Here is a 12,563-nt window from a genome sequence, read left to right as displayed (position 1 = left end):
GTTATTCCAAAAAACTAATTGACCCACAGCGATGGAAAACTCTCCATAAGCAGAGTTTCTAATGCTCATTTGCAACTGTCTGTAAATAATGCTAATATAAAGTCCTCCTCAGAATATATTTGATCCTAGAGAAAATGCATCATTTATGCATGTTCCATTCGGCATAAGGCTGGAGAGGTTGCATTGATAATGGAACTTTCATCCACGTGTTAGGAATGCTCAGTCCAAAGATACTGTATTTTTGATCATCTGTTGGAGATAAGTTACAAATTAATGCTGGATCCAAGAAGAGCACTACCTGAATTCACATAAAGGAAAACAAGGTTAAGACCACACACCAAACTGGTCTTACTCTTATTGCAGGCAGTCAGTATGGCACTGACAAAGAAGTGGAAAACACCAAATGGCCCTGAAGTTGACTAGTGGTTAGGAGATACAAGTACTTAAAGGATAATTGCATCACTTACAAACAGGTACACCCAAAATGTAGCTATCTGGACTATCTTTTGCTGGAGTAATGGAGACCATCTTGGAATTTGACACAGGATATCAGAACCTATAACCAAGCCCATCAACAAACGAACCCCAGAAAATGACATTCTGTTAAATAGATTACTTAATATAACTCGATACTTCTCAATGTCTGCTATGACTTAGATGATGAAATCTTATGTCTAAGACACTGTGTTAGCAAACCTATTGTATGTGTAATAACTAAGAACTGGGAGAATAAACACAGAAATATATGTGTGTGTGTGTATATATATATATATATATATATATATATATATATATAAATATATATGCATATATGAGATACTGAATTACATCAATATGTAAAACCCATGCACTGCCTCCATAACATGCATATTTTCTCTCATGTATAGTCATTGTGGATATCCTGAAAACCCGACTGGCTGGGGTGTCCCCAGGACAGGGTTGGTAACCACGGCACTATATTAATACTTCGCACTGGGGATGGCCAAATCTAGACCCCGAATGGGAACCACTGATATAGTGTAAACAGCTCAATAGGGATCTGAGTAAAGGTGATGTTAAAAACAGATTTAAAAATTTAAAACTAAAAGAGAAAAAATATATTAAGACCAAATAATGAACACCTAGGCATAAGAATAACAGACAAATCAACCCAGATAAATCCCAAAGAGATATTTTTGGGAATCCAGCAATGCTGTGTTGTTAAATTGAAGTTTCTTCACATTGGGAAGCTACAATTTTAGTCTTTTATTTTCCTCTATATATTTTCCTTCTTACTTTCCATTTTCCTCTCTCTTTGCAATTTTTTCCTTTACTTTCCTTTCTCTCCCCATTCCAGGCTCTTCTTTCCTCCACCCTATTTCTCTTAAAGTCTCCTTCACTCTTCTTCAAGTTCCTTCCCAGGCTCCTGTTTCCCATCCCCTCCCTTTTCAAGTTTCTCTCCTTCCCACTCTCCCCTCTCATTTCAAGTTCTTCTCTCTCCCCACCTATTCTCCCTTTTCAATCTCATCCCTGCCCTTTCCATATTCCTCTCCTCGCTCCCTTGCCTTTCAGGTTTCTTTCGGCATCCACCCTCCATCAAAGTTTGCTTTCTCGTCCTTCCTCTTCAAGTTTTTCTGCCACTTCATTTTTCATGTTCTTTCCCCTCTGCTTTCTTGAAATGCCGAGGTTCCTTTCCTCACACCCTGATCTAAAGTCGGAGCAGTGGCAGTCACAGACGGGCTGGTATTATGGAGACAGTGCATGCTGCACGTCTCCCTGGTTGTTCCTCCTCTCCCGGTGTGTGTATTATGTTAAAACAGGAGTACAAGGTGGTAGAGGCGTATGTTTACCATGGCTATGCAATACCGACCTGCCTGTAGTCACCAACGCTGCTCTGAGTGGAAATAGATGGAGATTGGGGGGGGGGGGGGGTGTCTGCAGCTAGCAGAATGCTTTGCTGGACTGCAGCTGATCCTTCTCCTCTCCCTGAGTTAAAGTGGACAGAGAAAAATACTAACCCATTCTGAGTCTTGAAATAACAAAGACTATAATCTCTTCTGAACATTTTCATTAGAAACTAGGAATGTTCATTTTAAAGTTTGAAATGGAAAAAATTAATATACTTCACACTAGAAACATATAGGAAGTCGGAAATTTGGTTCCTTTTGCTAACCTTTACTAAGTAGCATTCTAAAATATTATCCAAACCAATTAATTCGCAAAGCTTTCAATTCCTTTGCAGTTAATTCAAGCTCTTTGTTCTTCCTATCATTTTCTCTCTCATTTCTGATAATTCTTGTTATGTTCAATTCCTATGTTTCTTTGATTCTGCAAATTTGATTTTGTCTTCTTCAAGAACATTTATAATATTGTATAAAGCATTTTATATGGTCTAAATTCACACATTTTCATTTGGACTTCATTACATCGATATTCTATATAAAATGTTTTTTGCCATAAAACTTCAATAAAAATTAGTTATTAAAATTGCATTTCTAAGTGCATTCCCCAAAGTGAGGCATAAGTTTCAAAAATTGTAGAAGCATGGACAGCAAAGTAAGGATGATAAAGCAGCCATTCAACTCAATGCCCAGTACTTGTCCTGTTTAATATATTTTTGTACTTCTTTTTTGCAATTAAACTTTTTCCATATGCCACAAATATGGAACTGGATATAACTCATTTGAAACTCCAGCAGACTCCTGTTGAGGTGTGGTGACCTGCAGGTTGAAAAATATGGATGCTAGTCAGCTGGGACATTTTTGAAAGCAATTTAATTTCTTCTTGCATAAATATTTAATTCTCTAGCTACACTGTGCTTGTATTTCTCAGAGCAAATTATTCCTTGCACTTTAGTGGCTATCAAAACTCTTATTAATTCATTTTTAGATGCAAAGGAAAAACTCATATGTATGCAGTATTTTCACTTATTGCTAAACTTTTAATAGTGAAATATTATTTTCCGGTAACTATTTATCATACTTTGGGTTGCCCTGCTTCACCAAACATTTTTCTTGAGGATAAAACCTTTGACCAATCCTACAGCAGAACAAATACTAACATGTCTAGCATTCAGTTGGGAACATGGTTTGGTGTATACATCAAAATTCCCAGTGCACCTTAAATGATCTACATGAGCACATGCAAGTTCAAAATAATAAGATGCAGTGAAATGCTCTGAAGCCGAACACTGTTGAGATCTATGGAGTTGCGACCTATGGATGCCTAGCTGTTGCTTTATGTCTCTCTTGATCAGTGTGAAGACACTTTTACAAAATCACCTCAAGAGGGCCCAGGTGACTTAAGTTCAACCAGGGAGGAAGGTCAGCTCTCCTGGTTTGGTCATTTCGGAGTATGAAGAACCTTGTAATTAAGCTCTTTTGAGCTCAATATAGCAAGGCCTCATTTTATTTATGTATTTATTTAGGGTTTTTATATACCGATTTTCTTGATACAGATCAAATCAACTCGGTTTACATAGAACGATAGTACATTAACAATAACTAGTCAAACCTCAAAAGAGGAGACAGATTGGGAGCAGAAGGTAAAAAGTTACATTATAACAAGGGTGAGTAACTTGGAATTGGAAATGAAGAGAAAGATAATCAAAGTAGAGAGATATAACAGAGAGAAAGGGGCTTGGAGCCAACCTCAGGAGAATAACTCTAGCATTATAACATGATTATATGATATTCTGCTAGTTATTGAAGCACAGCTGATTGGATAATATCTTAGTAGAATATAGTCTAGGAGACAGGAAAGGCTCTACCGAAAAGCCAAGTCTTCAGTTTCTTTTTAAAATTTATGAGGCAGGTTTCCTGTCGGAGGTCTGGGGGTAGTGTATTCCAAATGGTGGGGCCTGCTGTTGAAAAAGCCCGGTCCCTGATTGTTAATCTTTGTACCATTTTGATTGAGGGAACATGAAGGGATCCCTTATAGGCATCTCTCAAAGGTCTAGCTGAAGAGTGTAATTTGAGAGGGTGTAGTAGGTCTAGGGGAGTCTGGTGGTGGATGTTTTTATGGATGATGGTGAGGGATTTGTGAATAATTCTAAAATTAATTGGAAGCCAATGTAGGTCTTTTAGTATAGGCGTGATGTGATCTCTGCGTTTAGTGTTGGTCAAAATCCTTGCAGCTGCATTTTGGAGTAGTTGCAGAGGTTTTAATGTAACAGCTGGTAGACCTTGTAGGATCGAGTTACAATAATCGACCTTAGAGAACAGGATTGCTTGGAGTACAGTCCTGAAGTCATGGTGATATAGGAGAGGCTTAAGTTTTTTGAGCACCTGTAACTTGTAGAAGCATTCCTTTATAGTATAATTTATAAACTTCTTTAAGCTCAGATGATTGTCAATTATAACTCCAAGATCTCTAGCATGAGTGATGTGGGAGGTAGTGTGCAATTGTTGTAAATGTAGACTATTTTCAGGGGTGATAAGCAGGAGTTCAGTCTTAGCAGTATTTAACACCAGGTTGAGGCTGGTAAGGAGATGGTTAATAGTTTGAAGGTGAGATTCCCATGATTTGATTGCTGAGTCCAAGGAGCCTGTTATAGGAATCAAAACTTGGACATCGTCTGCGTATACGTAGAATTTCAAATTTAGCGATGAGAGGAAATGGCAGAGAGGGAGGAGGTATATATTAAATAGGATGGGAGATAAAGAAGAGCCCTGGGGGACTCCATGTGGGGAGTTAGTGTGAGGAGATTCCATGTTATTGATTTTAACTTTATAACCTCGATTACTGAGGAATGAGTCGAACCATCTGAAGACAGATCCTGAGATTCCTATGTCGGATAGCCGGTTTAATAATATAGTATGGTTGACTGTATCGAAGGCTGCAGAGATATCAAGGAGTGCAAGCAGGAAGGAGCATCCTTTGTCAATTCCCAGGTATACTTGATCAAGGAGTGATATGAGGAGTGATTCCGTACTATGTTCTTTCCGAAATCCATATTGTGAAGGATGAAGGATATTATTTTCCTCCAAGTAATTTGATAGTTGATTATTTACTACTTTCTCCATGATTTTGGCTATAAACGGTAAATTAGATATTGGTCGATAGTTGTTTAGATCATCTGGGTCCAGGTTTGGTTTTTTGATGATAGGTTTGAGAGTTGCTAGTTTGAGAGTGTCTGGGAAGATACCTTGTGAAAGTGAGCAGTTAATAATGTCTGCTAGGTATTTAGAGATGGAGTCTGGTATTAGAAGCAGTAATTTAGATGGGATATGATCTTGTGGGTGAGTGGAGGGTTTCATTCTTTTGAGGATAGTTTCCACCTCTGTAGAATAGGTGGGCTCGAATGTTTCCAATGCTGTGAATGAGTTGGGGCGGTAGAGGGGATCTAAAGAAGGTGTGATAGGATTGGAGGGTAATCTAGCCAAGGTATTAGCGATTTTACTCTGGAAGAAAATGGCCAGTTCATTGGCCTTTGATTGTGCTATATCATCAGAAATTGGTGCTGAAGTAATCTTGGTGAGGTCTGAAACATAAGCGAAAAGGGCCTTTGCATCGAAGAACATATCATGGATATGGTGGGCGTAAAAGTCTCTTTTGGTTCGCAGTGTCATGGTTCTGTAATGGTGGAGAGCTGCTTTGTAGATGGCTAGGGATTGAGGGTTGGGGGAGTTCCGCCATTTCTTTTCCTTCTGTCTTAGGCTTTGTTTTAATGTGCGAAGCTCCAAAGAGAACCATGGTTGTTTATGTTTCTGAGATGGATTGATATTCTTTGATGATAGAGGGCATAGATTATTTGCTATGGTTTCAGTAATATTTTGCCAAGAAAATATGGCTGCGTTAGGGTTCGAAAGATCCAAGTTGGGTAGTTCTTTGCATAGAGAATTATCAAGGGCTTCTGAAGGACAGGATTTCCTATAGTGCAGTATTGTTGGTAGCAGGGGTGCAAGGGATCCTGTCGTCGTTTTAAAAGTGGAGGTGATCATAAAGTGGTCTGACCATGGTACTGGAAGGCAGGAAGGGGATGAGAGTTGTATGAGGCTATTATTTGTGAAAATAAGATCAAGGGTGTGACCCCCTTTATGAGTGGGTTGGGTGATAATTTGGGTAAAGCCCATGGCTGAGAGTGAGGAAAGGAGAGCTTCGCAATTAGATGATTGAGGCCTGACGTCAATGTGTAGATTAAAGTCCCCAAGGATGATGGAAGGAGTATCCAAGGTCAAGTATTTAGCTATGATTTCCACTAAAGGCGATACATCGAGGTCTAGCACCCCAGGGGGGGCGTAAATGAGGAGGATCTGGAGAGTTTTTGATTTGAAAAGGCCTGCCTCCAATTCAGATGTTGAATTGATGGGTTGCTGGGTAAGATTAAAATCTTTTTTGGCTGCTAAGAGAAGTCCTCCTCCTTTTTTCTTTTGTCGAGGTATTGAAAAGACGTCATATATCTGGGTGGGAAGTTGATTTATTAAGACTGTGTCTGTCGGCTTCAGCCAGGTCTCTGTGATCGCACAGATGTCTGGTTTGGAATCAAGCAGGTAGTCATGTAGGATATGGGTTTTTTTGGTAATTGATTGCGCATTGAATAGAGTTAGAGAAAATAAGGCTAGCCCGAGGAATTGGGTAAGTGGGGAGATCATGACTGGAATGAGGTTTCTATATGGTTTGAATTGGTATTGCATTGGAAATTTCATCTTAGTAGAGGGACAGTGGTATAGGATGGGTATTGTGTATCCTTGCATCATAGGTGGAATGAGACTCTAACCTCGTCAGATGTTGGCACGTAAATTTATTCTTTAATCTTTGTATGTGTGTGGGAAAGGGAATGTAAGTTTCCTGTGGAGTAGACTGTCAATAGATGAGAGCTGGTCTAGCAAAGGAATGTAATAGAGGATTTTAGTTCCTCTTGGGAATGGTGGAAGGGTCCGCTTTTCAATAGGAAAAGTTGTAGTATCAGGAGGTATTAGGTTAGAACATAGGTGGTCGATTTAGAGAGAATAGAGTATTTCACTGCGGGGCCGCACCACGGGGCTGCACGAAGGGGCGCACAAAGGGGCCAGCCCCTTTGTCGCGCTCCTTCGGCGCGCGACGCCTAGCTGGTAAGAAGATTTAAAAGTCCCGCCGGGCCTCAGCCGATTGGCTGCCCTGTAGCCGTCGCCTGATTGGATGCTTGTGCTGGGGAGGGCGGGGTTCGGGCGCAGCGAAGTCGGGGCCGGGATCCTGCTGTCTTAGCCTCGCGGTCGGCGGCGGCTCTGCCTGGGTGAGGAGCGGTGAACAGAGAAGGCCTTACCCCGGTGGGAACGCCGGCGCCGATTGCGCAGGCCTGACCGCTGGATGAGCCGCTTCTGCAGACGATCCTAGAGGCAGAGAGGGACTTCGCTTGCTGGTAAGAAGATTTAAAAGTCCCGCCGGGCCTCAGCCGATTGGCTGCCCTGTAGCCGTCGCCTGATTGGATGCTTGTGCTGGGGAGGGCGGGGTTCGGGCGCAGCGAAGTCGGGGCCGGGATCCTGTGTCTTAGCCTCGCGGTCGGCGGCGGCTCTGCCTGGGTGAGGAGCGGTGAACAGAGAAGGCCTTACCCCGGTGGGAACGCCGGCGCCGATTGCGCAGGCCTGACCGCTGGATGAGCCGCTTCTGCTCTCATAAAGAGCCTTGGGTCAATGCTGTACCTGGCTCATCAAAGTAGTCGGCTTATGGGAGGAGAATGAGTCTTGCTTCAACCTTGCCTCACACTGAGGCAATGAAGTTGCTGAGGAATGCTTTCAAATGCTACTAACAACAGATCTCATGTCCACTGATCAAAGACACTTGCTTAAAGCAAAAGCAGTTCTGGAAGTTGCTTAAAAAACATGTCAGCTCTGAAAAGTAATGAGTTAAATACAAAGGCATCTTGAAAAATTGTTTCAGCACTGAAATTGAAAACATTTTCCTGAACGCCATTCAAGCAAATGGCTAAGGAGAAAATAATACTGAAGATAAAAATGTTTAAATGACGATAGAAAATATGCATAGAAGCCTGAGAGAGGTAATATTTATGTTGACAAAGACAAAACAGAATCGATGACTGTTTTCTACTAGCTCTAATACTACCTAGTGACATGAATTTTGTGAAAGTTTTAAGACTTTGGAAATGCTAATTTTGTAACCCATCAGTGTGACAATTACTAATACTTAAGCTTACACAAATAGGCAGTGATGCATTTTAAAAACTATGAAGTCCATACTGAAAAAGGTTTGTCTGGGTAACTTTTGACCCTGAGATTTAAACTTGCTGCCATGCTGAACGGTGAAATTTTACTGGGGTAAAAAAGAGGGAAGACAGTAGGCATTCTGGAAGCATGGCGTGAATTTATCCTGGTAGCGCCAATATTCAATATTATCCCGAAAAATGTAGCCGGGTAAATTCTGCTGAGAGAAAATCACTGCCCTGAAGTTGCTCAAGTAAGTTTAGGTGTTTATTATATTCAGTGGCAGACTTAATCTGGGTACCTCCTGCCTACTATCCTAGCAAGAGTTACCTGGGGAACCTTGGGCTCATCGCACCACTCGATATAGACATCTGTGTGGGAGTTGGAAAGAACATGGGTACTTTTCCAGGCAAATCTCCTTTTACCAGTTCTCAAAAGGAAAATGTGTGAGTACTTTCCCTTTCAAACTTCTCAGGAAAATGTAATTGCAGAGATTTGCACTTACTTTTTCTGGCAGAAACCACATATCTTGTTGCCTCTCCCGGCTTAGATCCGTGCCGGGAACATTTCCGCAAAAATGTGGGTAAAAGCATGCACACTGAAATCTTAGTCGCATATAGGATGAGCAATTTTCAAACAGCCATTTTACATGGGAAAATGGCTTGTCAAAATTGCCTTCATAATGGCAAAAAAAGCCATTTTTAAAAAATATATTTCATATTTCAACATTTCGATTACAAACAAATTATACACGCTGGCGGGTCAATAGCAGTAAGCCGGTAAGCAGAGAAGTTATTTGAATAAAGTTACCTGGATAACCTCAGCTGGATATTTAGGGGTGCTCATGTAGGTAAAACTGTCCCTGAATATACTTATACGCCGGAAAATACGGTAATTTAAAATTGTCCTGAATTGAGCAGCATTGATGGCCCCTAATCCATACCTTAAAAAAATGTTGCCAGAAATCCCTACCCCCTAATTCCCAATGCTGTCCGGAAGCGAGGCAGGAGAGGCTGTCACCTGCTCCTTCTCTGCTGAATAAGTGCCGGTAACTTTTCAAGTTATGTGCACAAAACCTGAGCTTTCAATATTCCATCCGCTGACTGCATACATTGTGGATGCATTCCAGGGAGGGACTAAAAACCTAGCTGTTGGCGCACATACAGTATTCAGCACTCTTTGACTAAAGTTATGCACATTAATCTGATCAGAGAAATCAAAGTCAAATTTATCTGGGTAAAGCTGCATGCATAACTTTAGCCATATTCAGTGTGAGACTTATGCACAAGGCCTGCTGAATGTTCAGGAAACATTTTACATTTAGTTTTTCCCAAATAAATTTGTTGCTCGTTGGCCTACTGAATATTGTCCTCTTAGCATTAATTTATTAACTGGCCTTGGGCAATGATTGGTCCCCTTTATTGACAGCTGTCGTGATAATGACTTACCTGGTTAATATTTAACCATTTGGCAGAGCACGAAATTCAGCCTTGGAGTCCGTCTAGCTAATTTGAAAATAACCAATGCTCCCAGTAATGGGATTTATACTTCTAAATCAGTTTACTTGGTACTTGAGCCAGTTAAAATGTAGAAAATTAATATATTGCCTTTTAAGTGTTCCTTTTCAATGCAGCCAGAATCAAATAATCTAATTGCTACAATAGTTTTCTTCCATACAACTGTAAGGAAGAAATCTAAATCACTAAAATTTAATTATCTGCCTAGAGGTATGAGTTCTCAAGGTCACAATGTGTTGCTAATGCCCTCAAACATGCACCAAACAAAGCTAAGAAAATACAGAAGTGATTCTAGAACTGACAACTAATTTTTCATAAATTTAAGAAAATATGAGTTTAAATTGACTCTTGGCAACTTGGTGTGCACTATAAAAACAAGAATTCAATTTACATAAGACAGCATGAAATCTCTTGTGTTATTTATCCAGAACCCTATGATGTCCTGTAAGAGTCTTTCCATGAAAGAAAAACTATGAATTTGTAACACGTTTGTACAGGCAGGTATTTAAATTGTGAAATATCTATGGAGGCTTATCATTTCCTGCCAACCTGGTATCTGTAAAAACATGCTCTGTATCCATTTACCATTTATTGAAGACTCATTGTGCAGTAGTCAATTTCAATAATGATGGTTGTCTTGCAATTCTGACTTTTAATAATAAACACAAACCAAATAGCCTTTATGATGAAATTGCATAGAAGTTAATGTAGAGATTACTTACCTGATAATCTCGTTTTCCTTAGTGTATGCAGATGGACTCAGAACAAGTGGGTATACCATGCTCGTGCTAGCAGTTGGAGACGGATCTGACGTCAGCACGGGTACATATACCCCCACAGGAAGTGAAGCAATTCAGTAATCTTCCTTGCAAAGCTGTCATAGCTCTATGAGTACTGACCGATCGATTAAACAGGATTACCCTGACTGGTTAATAGTAGCTGGGAGACCGCCAGGATTCTCAACCGGAAGGCGTCGACACCCGGCAGGGTGGATGCCCTATGTAGGAAAATAGGGCTTACCTTGAGCCTGTGAAATCCCAGGAATATTGGCAGCCAGGCGGGATGATGAGTCCATCTGCATACACTAAGGAAAACGAGATTATCAGGTAAGTAATCTCTACATTTCCTAGCGTGTACAAGATGGACTCAAAACAAATGGGATGTACAAAAGCTACTCCTGGACTGGGAGGAGGGCTGCCCTAGGTCCGTGCAGGATTGCCCTCGCGAATGCGGTGTCCTCCCGGGCCTGGACATCCAGACGGTAGAATCTGGAGAAGGTATGGAGGGGGACCACGTCGCCGCCTTACAGATCTCAGCCGGCGACAGCATCCGGGTTTCTGCCCAAGAGGCTGCTTGCGCCCTGGTAGAGTGAGCCTTGACCTGTAGAGGCGGTGATTTTCCCGCGTCTACATAGGCTGCCTTGATAACTTCTTTGACCCAGCGGGCGATAGTTGCCCGTGAGGCCGCTTCCCCTTGCTTCTTCCCGCTGTGTAGAACGAACAGATGGTCCGTCTTTCGTATTGCTTCGGACACTTCCAGGTATCTGGACAGTAGCCTGACGATGTCGAGATGTCGTAGAATACGACCTTCTTCTGACTTCTTCAAACCTTCTGTGGTAGGTAAAGAGATGGTTTGGTTGAGGTGGAAGTGCGAGACTACTTTGGGTAAGAAGGAAGGGACTGTGCGAAGATGGATGGCTTCTGGCGTGATTCGGAGAAACGGATCATGGCAAGACAGTGCTTGTAGCTCTGAGACGCATCGTGCGGAGCAAACAGCCAGCAGGAACACCATCTTCAAGGTTAACAAACGGAATTTCGAAGAACGCTCAGCGAGCGTGAAGGAGCTCCAAACTGCTTTGGAGACGGAAATTACTGAATTGCTTCACTTCCTGTGGGGGTATATGTACCCGTGCTGATGTCAGATCCATCTCCAACTGCTAGTACGAGCACAGTATACCCACTTGTTTTGAGTCCATCTGCTACACACTAGGAAAAATTACATTAGTCTCTATTCTCCAATTTTAACATAAATAAGATGGATGATAATTTTTAAAATGTCTGGTGATTATGATGAAGAATATGATAAAAATGAAATGCTGTTATATCATTAAAATTAATGGCTGAAGAGTTGTTGCAAGTTTAATACAGAATGATAGAAGTAGCCAGAAAAAACCTTACTACAACCAAAAAAATGGTCTTGATTCATTGTCATTCATCTCCAAGCCATCAAAGAAAAGGCACAGTTAAGAATTCTTATCTTTCCTGAGCTAAACTCGTTTGATTAAAAAAAAAAAAAAAAAAAAAAAAAGAGCATGGTATGAATTCCATCACTTACCAGATCAATGAGACTCTCCTGTATTCGGTTTAGGGTGGTTCTCAATCTGCTGCTGCTCAAACCCAGTCCAGTGGATTCATACTGAAAGACAGAGGAACACAAGCTAGAAAACCTCAAATTTTCCTTGTTATCTTCTGGTCACCCAGCGCTTTCCATCTACAGGAAGCTTGTTAATAAAGTGTGCATAAACGGAAAAGTTTGCTCTGCTTATTTAGCAACCTTTATGACCCCTGGGCCCTTTGCTCTAGTCAGCTCATGGAAAATGTTCAGTGGAACAGCCTCCCTGTGGAGATGGTAGAGACAAGGACAGTATCTGAATTCAAAAAAACAAGGTATAAACAGAGAAGATCTCTGATAGAGTGATAAGGATTGCAAAGATCAATAGCTAGTGTGGATATGCAGATTAGATAAAAACATGATGCAGAAAAAGACCATACAATTTATGTCCATACTATTCTACAATAACCAAGAAAGATTCCAGAGGACTTTTGTAAGGCTTCCAGTTTGTCAATTTGTGTTTTTTTTTTTTTCCAGCAAAAATTCATCCCTGATCCTGAAATTTAGGAAGAATATTTATACTAAATGAGTGAGAATT

The 12,563-nt window shown here is 41.0% G+C and overlaps 1 protein-coding gene across 1 annotated transcript in view; it reads right to left on the bottom strand.

The window, feature by feature from the left end:
* Positions 1 to 12,563, bottom strand: part of VPS50 (VPS50 subunit of EARP/GARPII complex) — a 620,793-nt gene that overhangs the window by 130,309 nt on the left and 477,921 nt on the right. Inside the window, 1 exon segment of the mRNA XM_029588894.1 lies at positions 11,969 to 12,049. Coding sequence (XP_029444754.1) covers positions 11,969 to 12,049 — 81 coding nt within the window.

Source organism: Rhinatrema bivittatum, chromosome 2 (assembly GCF_901001135.1).
Source record: "Rhinatrema bivittatum chromosome 2, aRhiBiv1.1, whole genome shotgun sequence".
NCBI lineage: Eukaryota > Metazoa > Chordata > Amphibia > Gymnophiona > Rhinatrematidae > Rhinatrema > Rhinatrema bivittatum.
The sequence above is the reverse complement of the archived record's forward strand: the minus strand, read 5'-3'. Positions and strand labels throughout refer to the sequence as shown.